The sequence below is a fragment of the Oncorhynchus mykiss genome, chromosome 3 (assembly GCF_013265735.2).
Source record: "Oncorhynchus mykiss isolate Arlee chromosome 3, USDA_OmykA_1.1, whole genome shotgun sequence".
Taxonomy (NCBI): domain Eukaryota; kingdom Metazoa; phylum Chordata; class Actinopteri; order Salmoniformes; family Salmonidae; genus Oncorhynchus; species Oncorhynchus mykiss.
Genome location: NC_048567.1, coordinates 40,595,540 through 40,610,431, shown reverse-complemented (window position 1 = coordinate 40,610,431; position 14,892 = coordinate 40,595,540). Strand labels below are relative to the sequence as shown.

Genomic DNA, 14,892 nt, shown 5'->3' with positions numbered 1-14,892 from the left:
AAATAGAACTGTTTGGCCATAATGACCATTGTTATGTTTGGAGAAAAAAAGGGGAGGCTTGCAAGCCAAAGAACACCATCCCAACCTTGAAGCACGGGGGTGGCAGGATCATGTTGTGGGGGTGCTTTGTTGCAGGAGAGACTGGTGCACTTCACAAAATCATGAAGAAGGAAAATGATGTGGATATATTGAAGCAATATTTCAAGACATCAGTCAGGAAGTTAAAGCTTGGTCGCAAATGGGTTTTCCAAATGGACATTGACCCCAAGCATACTTCTAAAGTTGTGACAAAATGGCTTAAGGACAACAAAGTCAAGGTATTGGAGTGGCCATCACAAAGTCCTGACCTAAATCCTATAGACAATGTGGACATAACTGAAAAAGCGTGTGAGAGCAAGGAGGCCTAAAAACCTGACTCAGTTACAGCAGCTATGTCAGGAGGACTGGGCCAAAATTCACCCAACTTATTGTGTGAAGCTTGTGGAAGGCTACCCGAAACATTTGACCCAATTTAAACAATTTGAAGGGAATGCTACCAAATACTAATTGAGTGTATGTAAACTTCTGACCCACTGGGAACTTGATGAAAGATATAAAAGCTGAAATAAATAATTCTCTACGATTATTCTGACATTTCACATTCTTAAAATAAAGTGGTCATCTTAACTGACCTAAGACAGGGATTTTTTACTAGAATAAATTTCTGTAATTGTGAAAAACTGAGTTTAAACGTATTTGGCTAAGGTGTATGTAAACTTCCGACTTCAACTGTAGCCTAAAAGTTGATAAACTATGAATAATTCACATTACAAGCGCAGCAATGTGTTCACTCGTCTCGGCCATATGCGTGAATGTTCCAAAATGCTATTACTGGAGAACACCATTCTCAAACGCACATCTGATGCCAGCGTTTCTTATAATACGACAGAGACTGATATTCAGCCTAATGGTATAGGCTTAGAAAGAAGGAATATCTGAAGATGCAACAATAGGATTTTGCCTTACTGCCTTTGGACAGAATAAATGCTGGTTTCAGTGGCATACAGTACCAGGAAATCTTAGCTTTTTGTCTATGGTCAGATTTTGGCTGTAGGCTATTAAAAGCAAGTGTCCAGGTTTCAAACAATGATATTGCTGGCTAGGCATTGCATATGTAATTATTTAGGTTATGGAAATGTATAATGTATAATATCAGAATATCATTCCAATGTTCGTGTGTCGGAAGTTGCTGTGGCATTTGCATTTTCTGTAGGCTATGGCTAGCTACTATGGTATTCAAGAGAATATGGTTGTCTCCCTGACCTGCACCAAATGCACACTGTAAAAAGTGCAAAGTATTTCAGACTCGCGCTGCAACACTGCTTGGCTTGGGGCTGTGCGTGCTCACATGTAGTTTTTATTTTACCTTTATTTAACTAGGCAAGTCAGTTAAGAACAAATTCTTATTTTCAATGACGGCCTAGGAACAGTGGGTTAACTGCCTGTTCAGGGGCAGAACGACAGATTTGTACCTTGTCAGCTCGGGGGTTTGAACTTGTAACCTTCCGGTTACTAGTCCACCGCTCTAACCACTAGGCTACCCTAGCATGAAGAGCTGAAACGGAAGGCTACGGAACTGAGACTTTGTCCTTGTGTTCCTTAGCTATTTACATATTTTTGTTCACAAGCTAGGTTGTTTGTCAATGTTTGAGTTCCAACTGCTAGGGAAGAGAAACAATACTACGATACTATGATACTAGTCAGACTCTCAATCTCACAGGCACAAACATGACTGAAGTCGCATTACCATGGTAACCTCCCACCCTTAAAGGGGAAGGTGAAAATGTCTGTCTCATCTGTAATATTTTGGTTAAAAGACTCAGGTCACAAAAAATTTAATGAAACAATAAACCACATTACATTTGACTAGTAATAGATTTATAGTTATAGAAACACGCAAAGCACGCTCATCCGTTTTTTTTTGTATTTTGTTGGTGTAATTTTAGTGCAAATCTTTGTTTGGGACGGTTCAAGTTAAGTTTTGGATGCTGAAATTGTACTTCGGGACGGTAGGGAAAAAAGTTAGTTGCGAGCCCCGAGTGTGGCTCTACCTAGGCAGTCAGCAGGAGAGACTTCCTATGGTTCTTGCATTAGGTAAAATAACATGGTGAGTGGGATTGAAACGTAACCTAAACGTAACCTAGTGGTTAAGAGCGTTGGGCCAGTAACTGAAAGGTTGCTGGTTCGAATCCCCGAGGCAACTAGATGAAAAATCTGTCAATGTGCTATTGAGCAAGGCTGTTGGCATACAATGGCTGCCATGTATCACCAGAGGGGGTTGCTAAAAGTACTCTAAGTGGTGGCTGAGGTAATATGTTCGTTTAGGTTGTGGACTTACGAGATGATGATGCCATTGTCTACAGAAAAGCTGTCTGATGGCAGCCCGGCGATGGTCCAACTGCGGATCTTGACTGGCTCGCCCAGCGAGTTCATCAGGGACATATTGCTGGAGCACGGGATGTCTCTGCTCTTACACAGCTCCATCCACTCCTCGGTCTGAGCCTGGAATGCACATACAAATAGACATGGGAGCACACCATCCCACGAGCATAGATCAAAAAGTAATAATTTCATATCTCAGGCTCATGAATTTTTTTTTTTTAATCACAAACATTTCCCACAATCGCAACAATGTTTTGATCAGTGTCATCTATTTTTCATGACGGCTCGTGTTTGTTGTTAAAAATACTTGCGTGAGAGGATGCGAGGGTAGCAATAATAACGTATTTTGAGGGAGACTCTTTAATGCAGTTCCTTTTGAGCATCATAGAAAAGCATACAAGTTAAATATTGAAACTATCTGGCGTCCTCTCGTCTTTGTCACATCAAAGCTCTTAGTGTTGACTGAGGCCAACTGCATCAAAACACACACAGGCAAACATGCACATAGACATAAACACTCTCTCAAGTGCTCACTGACATGCAAACTGATTCTATGTCCCTGTATGTACCTTTTTTAATTCGTACAGTATCTACCTGTGCTGTATACTGTATTTCTTTATGTCCCTCTATGTGGCAGCATGTTCATATACGCATCTTTATATCCATTTATGTCTGAGTTTTTACCTGTATGTCACTGTAACTCTATGTCCAAGTACGACCTGTTGCACATTGGCACCGGGGATCCAATATCACCCTTTACATCATTGTATTTCATTGTTGGAGTCAATTCTATTTAATATCCTGGCAGTTGAAAAGAACATGGAATTTCTCTCCAGGAATTATTTTCAATTCCTGTATTGACTGGATAATGTCATGAAAGAGGATATCCTTTGTATGTCTCTACCTTGTATTTACCTACTTTAACCAGTATGTATATTCTGAGCCTGTATATTTGTGTGTGGACCAGTCTTTCATGATGCTTCTGTGTACCACCACTGTGTACCTACCTGTCTATAGCTGGAGGTGAATGCCCCCAGGTAGGCTACGATGGCTGACGAAATGAGGATGTCCCCTGTCAGGTTGGTGTAGAGGTCCCCAAGGTTAAAGGCTGTCTCGCTCCAGCGAGTCTTCTCGCCACCCAGCCCACCAATCAGCTGCTCAGCTCTCTCCAGCTTCTTGCTGCACAATTTCACCTAGAGGTCGAGAAGGGAAGGACAGGGCTGAGGATTTGTAACATTACCCGTCCGTGTCGCGTTCAGTAGTCACTAAATGGGAAAACGTTTTGAAATAGTTTGGGTAGAACCTTCACTGTTTCAAAACGTCTCGTTTCATCTGTACTGAACATGAACATGGCCCTGTTTAAAGCAGAGGCTACTACACCATAAAAATGCAATTATCAACTTGTTTTGAATGAATGATTGAAGGCAGGCTTTACCAACAATTTACTTAATAAGGACACTCAACAATGACACTTAGTATCATTCCAAACATTTGTTCATAGGAGTTACTTTTGGAAGAGATTTGAAAAATAACAGTTCAATCTTAAATAGAACAGATATTATTGTCGATTGATGGCTATTTAATTCTCCCGTTTTAGCTTAGTATGGTTACTTTTCATGTTGAGAAAGTTTAAATGAAAATAGATACAACTATATTAGAGTACTTGCATCTACTCTGATCGCCTGGGATAGCCCCTATATGATTGTTGGTCTTTTGGTGTTCAAGAGGTACCTTTCCCCAAATCTGTGCCTAGACACAATCCTGTCTCGGAGCTCTACGGACAATTCCTTTGACCTCATGGCTTGGTTTCTGCTCTGACATGCACTGTTAACTGTGGGACCTTATATAGACAGGTGTGTGTGCACCTTTCCAAATCATGTCCAGTCAATTGAATTTACCACAGGTGGACTCCAACCAAGATGTAATAACATTTGAAGGATGATCAATGGAAACAGGATGCACTTGAGCTACATTTAGAGACTCATAGCAAAGGGTCTAAATACTTATGTAATTACAAAAATACAAAAACTATAAACCGTTTTTTCGCTTTGTCATTATGGGGAATTGTGTGTAGATGGATGAGGAATTGCTTTAATTGAATCCATATTGAAATAAGGCTGTAAGCAACAAAATGTGGAAAAAGCCAAGGGATCTGAATACTTTCCAAATGCACTGTATAAGCTCTTAAGCAAATGTTAAAATCGGGATAAATTATTGCCAAAAATTCTGCCAATAAGTCGAGCTACCACAAATCGTGTTAAGCAAGTGCCAACAGGAAGAGAGCTATAGAACTCATTTGAAAATGACACTTTAAAACAATTCAGGGGCCTCCTGAGTGACACAGCAGTCTAATGCACTGCATCGCAGTGCTTGAGGTTTCACTACAGACCCGGGTTCGATTCCAGGCTGTGTCGCAGCCGCCTACGACCAGGAGACCCATGAGGCAGCGCACTATTGGCCTAGCATCGTCCGGGTTAAGCTAGGGCTTGGCTGGCCCGGGATGTCCTTCTCCCGCCGCGCTCTAGCGACTCCATGTGGCGGGCCAGGCGCATGCATGCTGACTTCGGTCGCCAGCTGTATGGTGTTTCCTCCAACACACTGGTGTGGCTGGCTTCCGGGTTAAGCGAGCAGTGTGTAAACTACCAAAATATTATATAGATATATACAGTACCAGTCAAAAGTTTGGATACTGGCCTGCCGAGTGGCGTGGTGGTCTAAGGCACTGCATCGCAGTGCTAGCTGTGCCACTAGAGATTCTGGGTTCGAGTCCAGGCTCTGTCGAGGCCGGCCTGACAGGGAGACCCATGGGGCAGCCCTCACAATTGGCCAAGCATCGCCTGGGTTAAGGGAGGGTTTGGCCGGCAGTGATGTCCTTGTCCCATCGCGCACTAGCGACTCCTGTGGCGGGCTGAGCGTAGTGCACACTGACAACATCGCCATGTGTACGGTGTTTCCTCCGACACAGTGGTACGGTTGGCTTCCGGGTTAAGTATGCATTGTGTCAAGAAGCAGTGAGGCTTGGTTAGGTTGTGTTTCGGAGGAGGCACGGCTCTTGACGATCGCCTCTCCTGAGTTCGCACGGGAGTTGCTTTGAGGAGACAAGACTGTTGTACCAATTGGATATCACAAAATTGGGGAGGAAAAAGTGTCAAAAAATATTACAAGTTTGGATACACCTACTTTGTTTTACTATTTTCTACATTGTACATATGGAATCATGTAACAACCCAAAAAACAAAAAACAAAATATATTTTAGATTCTTCAAAGTTGCCTTGATGACAGCTTTGCACACTCTTGGCATTCTCCAACCAGCTTCAACTGGAATGGTTTCAAAAAAGTCTTGAAAGAGTTCCCACATATGCTGAGCACTTGTTGGCTGTTTTTCCTTCACACTGCGGTCCAACTCATCCCAAACCATCATATTTGGGTTGAGGTTGGGTGATTGAGGAGGCCAGGTCATCTGTTGCAGCACTCCATCGCTCTTCTTCTTGGTCAAATAGCCCCTACACAGCCCTGAGGTGTGTTGGGTCATTGTCCTTTTGAAAAACAAATGATAGTCCCACTAGGCACAAACCAGATGGGATGGCGTATCACCGACAGTGTCACCAGCAAAGCACCATCACACCACCTACTCCATGCTTCACGGTGGGAAGAGATCATACATTCACCTATTCTGCGTCTCACAAAGACACAGTGGTTGGAACCAAAAATCTTAAATTTGGACTCAGCAGACCAAAGGACAGATTTCCACCGGTCTAATATCCATTTCTCATGTTTCTTGACCCAAGCAAGTGTCTTCTTCTCATTTGTGTCCTTTAGTAGTGTTTTTTGTTGTTGCAACAATTCAACCATGAAGGCCTGATTCATGCAGTCTCCTCTGAATGGTTGATGTTGAGATATGTGTTACTTGAACATTGTGAAGCATTTATTTGGGCTGCCATTTCTGAGGCTGGTAACTCTAATGAACGTATCCTCTGCAGCAGAGGTAACTCTGGGTCTTCCTTTCCTTTGGCAGTCCTCATGAGAGCCAGTTTCATCATTGCGCTTGATGGTTTTTGCAACTGAACTTGAACAAACTTTCAAAGTTCTTGAAATGTTCTGCATTGACTGGCCTTCATGTCTTAAAGTAATGATGGACTGTTGTTTCTCTTTGCTTATTTGAGCTGTTCTTGCCAAAAAATGGACTTGGTATTTTACCAAATATGCCCATCTTCTGTACAGGGCTATCTCCAAGGTGACTCAAATTAAATCAAATCAAATCTTATTGGTCACATACACATGGTTAGCAGATGTTAATGCGAATGTACTGAAATGCTTGTGCTTCTAGTTCTGACCGTGCAGTAATATCTAACAAGTAATCTAACAATATGAGGTGCCTACCTCAAGGGTGGCTATTATAAAACATATTTTTATTTGTTTAACACTTTTTTGGCTATTTCGCTGTAGATGTAGAATGTCCAATGTAAAAAATAGTAAAAATAAAGAAAAACGCTGGAATGACTGAGCTAGGTTTGTAGGCCTCCTTGCTCGCACATGCTTTTTCAGTTCTGCCCACAAATGTTCTAGAGGATTGAGGTCAGGGCTTTGTGATGGCCACTCCAAAACCTTGACTTTGTTGTCCTTAAGCCATTTTGCAACAACTTTGGAAATATGCTTGGGGTCTTTGTCTATTTGGAAGACCCATTTTTAACTTCCAGACTGATGCCTTGAGATGTTGCTTCAATATATCCACATCATTTTCTTTACTCATGATGGCATTTATTTTGTGAAGTGCACCAGTCCCTCCTGCAGCAAAGCACCCCCACAACATGATGCTGCCACCCCCGTGCTTCATGGTTGGGATGGTGTTCTTCGGCTTGCAAGCCTCCCCCTTTTTCCTCCAAATATAACGATGGTCATTATGGCCAAACAGTTCTATTTTTGTTTTATTAGACCAGAGGACATTTCTCCAAAAAGTATGATCTTTGTCCCCATGTGCAGTTGCAAACCGTAGTCTGGCTATTTTATGGCGGTTTTGGAGCAGTGGCTGAGCGGCCTTTCGGGTTATGTTGATATAGGACTTGTTTTACAGTGGATATAACATTTTTGTACCCGTTTCCTCCAGCATCTTCACAAGGTCCTATGCTGTTTTTCTGGGATTGATTTGCACTTTTCACACTAAAGTACGTTCATCTCTAGGAGACAGAACGCGTCTCCTTCGTGAGCAGAATGACGGCTGCGTGGTCCCATGGTGTATATACTTGCGTAGTATTGTTTGCACAGATGAACGTGGTACCTTCAGGTGTTTGGAAATTGCTTGCGAAGATGAACCAGACTTGCGGAGGTCTACAATTTTTTTTCTGAGGTCTTGGCTGATTTCTTTAGATTTTCCCATGATATCAAGCAAAGAGGCACTGAGTTTGAAGGTAGGCCTTGAAATACATCCACAGGTACACCTCCAATTGACTCAAATTATGTCAATAAGCCTATCAGAAGCTTCTAAAGCCATGACATCATTTTCTGGAATTTTCCAAGCTGTTTAAAGGCACAGTCAACTTAGTGTCTGACCCACTGGAATTGTAAAATAGTGAATTATAAGTGAAATAATCTGTCTGTAAGCAATTGTTGGAAAAATGACTTGTGTCATACACAAAGTAGATGTCCTAACCGACTTGCCAAAACTATAGTTTGTTTACAAGAAATTTGTGGAGTGGTTGAAAACCGAGTTTTAATGACTCCAACCTAAGTGTATGTAAACCTCCGACTTCAACTATATATTCCATTAGATTAATGGATGTAATACTACAACAAATACTGCTACATTTATATTGTGTTCTTAAACCATTATGTACATATTTGAAAGAAAGTGGATAGCTGCTAACCAGAGCTGGCTGGTGTATTGAAGGAGATGATGGTTCGTCTCCGTAATATGCGCCTAACCCCACTGACCTGATTCTCTAGTTCAGCCTTCTTGTTCTTGTTGGCCTCCAGTGTCTGCTGCAGCTTTGCCAGTTTGTCCTGGACCTCTTTGAGGGCAGCCTGTTTTTTACGCAGGCTCTCCATGGCCACCTTCAGCTCCCCCTCGGCCTGAGCTAGCTTCTCCTTCTTAGGGGCCACCACTTTGGCCACTCTGAGCGAGAGGAGGAGAGAATATATAGGTTGGGGTTCCATTCAGGAAATCTAACTTAACATTTTCTAATAATAACCACCAAGGCTTATTTCAATTTACTTCAATAAAACAACTCAGTATCCTTGTGAGATTCAAGAATAGACTATAGTGTACTGTACTATTCAATGTGATCGCAATTCTTCTTACACAGCTCTACACGTTACTCACTTGTCGTAGGATTCCATGGCGCGCACCCACTTGCACAGCCCCTCGGCGGCCGTGGAGGCGGTACGGATCTTCTCTGGGACAAAGTCTGGGTTGGTGATGTACTGTTTGCGGATAATGGCGATGAGGTGGGGTGGGATGTTTTCCTTGTCATACTCGTGAAGGCTCTGAAGAAACTTCATGTCTCCAAGGAGCTTCTTGGCCGGGCCCCAGAAGTCCTCCACCTTCTTGCCGGAGCCCGATGGGTCAGGGATGCGGTCCGGCTTCAGGCCCTTCAAGATGCAGATGGCCTCCATCACCAGCTTGACCGCCGGTGGAGGGCTCTTCATGGACTTGACCACTGTGATGTCCTAGACAAAGGGGCAAACAATCACAGTCACCTAGGGCTGAAATTTGTTTGTGCATGTGCACATTTTTGGGTGCTTTTAATGTTTATGAGAGATTTAGGCTATGCACATGATTCTCAGGTTAGGATTTGGTCCATTCAGCATCATCTTTATATAAAGTTATACATTGACTTAGCTGCATCCCAGATCTCTATATGCTTTAGCAAACTCTTCTGACTGGCTTGACAAAGAATGAATACAACAGAGATAAATTGGCTGAACCACAAACATATCTGGAGACAAGCTATCATTGATTGGGCCTAACATTTATATACAAAGAAGAAGAAATATACTGAATATAGTTAAATGGCAATTGGAAAAATATCCTGCATTATTATGGAAGGGGGGTGGGCAAAGGCTGAATTCTGAGAGGGATTGGGATAAAGCAGAAGACAAGTCCATTGGAGATTGCTTTACATTGACTTTATAGTCCAATCTCCCAATCGTTTTCAAACCTGGTTGGTTAGTGTGTCCAGAGCGGACAAGGCTGACTCCAGGATGGGCATGGCGATGGCCAGGTCGGCGTCGCACTCGTCCTTGATGGCCTTGGCCGCCATGGCCTGTTCGTTGGCCACCGCCTCATCCACCTTCACCACCTTCTCCGTCTTGGCAACCTCCACCGACTCGTGCTCAATCACCACCATCATCTCATCCACCTCCTTGCTGGCCACACGCAGCTGCGGCTGCAGGGCCTCCAGTTCCACCTGCATGGTGGCTACCTGGGCGGCTGCAGACTCCAACTTCTCCAAGCCCACTTCATAGCGGCGCTTCAGCTTCATTACTTCTCTGTGGATGCAGAGAGTGTTGGGTGTTTCAGCTTAATAATGTCAGTTTAATGGGTAATATAGTAATATATTCATAACCACTGGCATAATATCAACATTTCTTGCATCTATATTAAAAATTACTAACATTGACTAAGATCTGTTTAGTGCTCTCTTGCCAACAACCACAGGTGTTGGCTACACAACCCAAATAGATCAGAGACCAGGCTATAAATGAATGTAAAAGCCACATACAGTGCCTTGCGAAAGTATTCGGCCCCCTTGAACTTTGCGACCTTTTGCCACATTTCAGGCTTCAAACATAAAGATATAAAACTGTATTTTTTTGTGAAGAATCAACAACAAGTGGGACACAATCATGAAGTGGAACGACATTTATTGGATATTTCAAACTTTTTTAACAAATCAAAAACTGAAAAATTGGGCGTGCAAAATTATTCAGCCCCTTTACTTTCAGTGCAGCAAAGTCTCTCCAGAAGTTCAGTGAGGATCTCTGAATGATCCAATGTTGACCTAAATGACTAATGATGATAAATACAATCCACCTGTGTGTAATCAAGTCTCCGTATAAATGCACCTGCACTGTGATAGTCTCAGAGGTCCGTTAAAAGCGCAGAGAGCATCATGAAGAACAAGGAACACACCAGGCAGGTACGAGATACTGTTGTGAAGAAGTTTAAAGCCGGATTTGGATACAAAAATATTTCCCAAGCTTTAAACATCCCAAGGAGCACTGTGCAAGCGATAATATTGAAATGGAGGCCGTATCAGACCACTGCAAATCTACCAAGACCTGGCCGTCCCTCTAAACTTTCAGCTCATACAAGGAGAAGACTGATTAGAGATGCAGCCAAGAGGCCCATGATCACTCTGGATGAACTGCAGAGATCTACAGCTGAGGTGGGAGACTCTGTCCATAGGACAACAATCAGTCGTATATTGCACAAATCTGGCCTTTATGGAAGAGTGGCAAGAAGAAAGCCATTTCTTAAAGATATCCATAAAAAGTGTTGTTTAAAGTTTGCCACAAGCCACCTGGGAGACACACCAAACATGTGGAAGAAGGTGCTCTGGTCAGATGAAACCAAAATTGAACTTTTTGGCAACAATGCAAAACGTTATGTTTGGCGTAAAAGCAACACAGCTGAACACACCATCCCCACTGTCAGACATGGTGGTGGCAGCATCATGGTTTGGGCCTGCTTTTCTTCAGCAGGGACAGGGAAGATGGTTAAAATTGATGGGAAGATGGATGGAGCCAAATACAGGACCATTCTGGAAGAAAACCTGATGGAGTCTGCAAAAGACCTGAGACTGGGACGGAGATTTGTCTTCCAACAAGACAATGATCCAAAACTTAAAGCAAAATCTACAATGGAATGGTTCAAAAATAAACATATCCAGGTGTTAGAATGGCCAAGCCAAAGTCCAGACCTGAATCCAATCGAGAATCTGTGGAAAGAACTGAAAACTGCTGTTCACAAATGCTCTCCATCCAACCTAACTGAGCTCGAGCTGTTTTGCAAGGAGGAATGGGAAAAAATGTCAGTCTCTCGATGTGCAAAACTGATAGAAACATACCCCAAGCGACTTACAGCTGTAATCGCAGCAAAAGGTGGCGCTACAAAGTATTAACTTAAGGGGGCTGAATAATTTTGCACGGACAATTTTTCAGTTTTTGATTTGTTAAAAAAGTTTGAAATATCCAATAAATGTCGTTCCACTTCATGATTGTGTCCCACTTGTTGTTGATTCTTCACAAAAAAATACACTTTTATATCTTTATGTTTGAAGCCTGAAATGTGGCAAAAGGTCGCAAAGTTCAAGGGGGCCGAATACTTTCGCAAGGCACTGTATTTGGGGGGAAAAGATGTCGACTGTTTCTCAATCCAAAGGCAGCTGCCTGTTGGCTACCTGCCTCAAAGGGAAGCGTCCTTGTGGATTGAGAAACAGCCTTCTTGTTTTGACTGTTTCTTACGCTCTCTTCTTTTCCAACAGTGCCTTGAAGGTGGAGATGAGCTCCAGGTAGGAGGTGGGCGTGACATAGTTATGGCGCTGCAGCTCGGACAGGAAACAGGCCGACAGCTCGATGGTGGATGTGTGGAAGCTCTTGCACATGTTAATGCAGCCCATCCGTGACTCGTCTGTCATCTCGATGTCCTCCAGGAACCGTGAGGCCACCGCCTGCAGCGCGTCCTCCGGCCAGCTCTGGGAGGAGAGAGGAGAGGGTATAGGGTGAAGTTGCCCCTAGAGAAGCTGATATTGCATTAGTTTTGCAAGGTTAGGATTGGGGAGGGGAAGCTGATCCTAGATCAGAGTAAATGAAAAGCCTGACTGAGTTCCATAATTATATACAGTACCAGTCAAGAGTTTGGACACACCTACTCAATCCAGGGTTTTTCTTTATTTTTTACATTGTAAAATAATAGTGAAGACAACAAAACTATGAAATAACACATATGGAATCATGTAGTAAGCAAAAAAAAGTGTTAAACAAATCAAAATAACTATGTTTAATTGTTACCCAATTAAAATAATCATGTAACAATTAACTCATTAGTAATTTGGGTACCACGGAAGACATTTTTTAACGAGTTACCAACTCCCAAATTAAACTCTGTAAGATAAGTTATATATCGATAACAGTCACTTATTAATCATTACCTCATATCAGTCTCAATCTGAACAGTCGTAACCCTCTTGGATCTGCAAGAACCCCAACCTTTGCTTATCATTCAGTACCACACAAATTGATTTAATTATTCATTTACTAAGTATTTATTAAATAAGTAACTAAATAATAACAGAGTATACACATACACACTTACATGAGACAAAAGTCTCCAGTGGACTGACAAGCTATGACGGCTTATTACACAGAGACGGAGAAGGGGATGGGGAAAATAGAGACATTTATCGTGGATATATTCTAGGACTGTTAATCATATAAACCCAGCAAAAAAAGAAACGTCCCTTTTTCAGGACCCTGTCTTTCAAAGATAGTAAAAATCTAAATAACTTCACAGATGTTCATTGTAAAGGCTTTAAACACTGTTTCCCATGCTTGTTCAATGAACCATAAACAATTAAAAACATCCTAAAGATTGATTCTATACTTTGTTTGAATATGTTTCTACGGACTGTATTATGACTTTTCATCTGAACTTTTGCCTGGACCTGCTCGCGCGTCGTGAGTTTAGATTGTGTACTGAACGCGCAAACCAAAAGGAGTTATTTGGACATAAATTATGGACTTTAAAGAACAAATCAAACATTTAGTGTGGAACTGGGATTCCTGGGAGTGCATTCTGATGAAGATCAAAGGTAAGTGAATATTTATAATGCTATTTCTGATTTATGTTGACTCCAACATGGCGGATATCTTTTGGTGATGTGTTGGTCTCTGAGCGCCGTACTCAGATTATTGCATGTTTTTTTTTTTATCTGACACAGCGGTTGCATTAAGGAGAAGTATATCTTTAAATCTGTGAATAACACTTGTATCTTTTATCAATGTTTATTATGAGTATTTCTATAAATATATGTGGCTCTGTGCAAATTCACGGGATGTTCTGGAGGCAAAGCCAAATGTAAACTGAGGTTTTTGGATATAAATATGAATTTGATCGAACAAAACATACATGTATTGTGTAACATGTTGTCATCTGATGAAGAATATCAAAGATTAGTGATTAAGTTTCTCTCTATTTCTGCTTTTTGTGACTCCTCTCATTGGTTGGAAAATCGCTGTATGCTTTCTGTGACTAGTTGCTGACCTAACATAATGGTATGTTCTGCTTTCGCCAAAAAGTAGTTTTATTTTTAAAATCGGACACTGTGGTTGGCTTAAGGATAATTTTATCTTTAAAATGGTGTCTAATACTTGTTTGTTTGAGAAATTAGAATTATGAGATTTCTGTTGATTGAATTTGGCGCCCTGCAATTTCATTGGCTGTTGGCGAGGGGTTCCGCTAGCGGAACGAGGTGTTGGCAATTAAGGTCAAATTTATGAAACCATAGGACATGAAACAGGCCTTTCTACTGACTCTGAAAAACACCACCCTGCTCATCTGTGTGAACGTGCCTTAGGCATGCTGCAAGGAGGCATGAGGACTGCAGATGTGGCCAGGGAAATAAATTGCAATGTCCGTACTGTGAGATGCCTAATGCAGCGCTACAGGGAGACAGGACGGACAGCTGATCGTCCTCCAAGTGGCAGACCACGTGTGAACACCGGCACAGGATCTGTACATCCAAACATCACACCTGCGGAACAGGTACAGGATAGCAACAACAACTGCCCAAGTTACACAAGGAACGCACAATCCCTCCATCAGTGCTCAGACTGTCCACAATAGGCTGAGAGAGGATGGACTGAGGGCTTGTAGGCCTGTTGTAATGCAGGTCCTCACCAGACATCACCTGCAACGTCGCCTATGGGCACAAAACCACCGTTGCTAGGCCAAACAGGACCGGCAAAAAGTGTTCTTCACTGACAAGTCGGGGATTTGACTCACCAGGGGTCATAGTCGGATTCACGTTTATCGTCAAAGGAATGATCGTTAAACCGAGGCCTGTACTCTGGAACGGGATTGATTTGGAGGTGGAGGGTCCGTCATGGTCTGGGGCAGTGTGTCACAGCATCATTGGACTGAGCTTGTTGTCATTGCAGTCAATCTCAACACGTTACAGGGAAGACATCCTCCTCTCTCATGTTGTACCCTTCCAGCAGGCTCATCCTGACATGACCCTCCAGCATGACAATGCCACCAGACATACTGCTCGTTCTGGGTCTTCTCCTGAAACTTGACAGTACGAACTGGCCATGACGGACACAGCAGACAATGGCCAGCTCCGCAACGCGTCTCCTCCGAAGAAGCCACCATTGGAAGGCACGAGGAGTTGCTACATGGTCTTATCGAAGGGTTCTAGACCATGGCCGAACGGCATGACCACGCTTTGAACACATTTCTGGAGCAATTCTGT

At 42.6% G+C, this 14,892-nt stretch overlaps 1 protein-coding gene across 2 annotated transcripts in view; it reads right to left on the bottom strand.

Annotated features, from left to right (window-relative positions):
* The window catches only part of dnah7 (dynein, axonemal, heavy chain 7), a 241,518-nt gene that overhangs the window by 92,247 nt on the left and 134,379 nt on the right, over positions 1 to 14,892 (bottom strand). For both annotated transcript variants that reach the window (XM_036974097.1, XM_021596897.2), the window contains exons 44-49: positions 11,885 to 12,114; positions 9,577 to 9,907; positions 8,739 to 9,085; positions 8,351 to 8,531; positions 3,429 to 3,614; positions 2,378 to 2,541 (exon numbers count right to left, since the gene is read on the bottom strand). In XM_036974097.1, the coding sequence (XP_036829992.1) occupies positions 2,378 to 2,541; positions 3,429 to 3,614; positions 8,351 to 8,531; positions 8,739 to 9,085; positions 9,577 to 9,907; positions 11,885 to 12,114 (1,439 nt within the window). The remainder of the gene's footprint in view (positions 1 to 2,377; positions 2,542 to 3,428; positions 3,615 to 8,350; positions 8,532 to 8,738; positions 9,086 to 9,576; positions 9,908 to 11,884; positions 12,115 to 14,892) is intronic.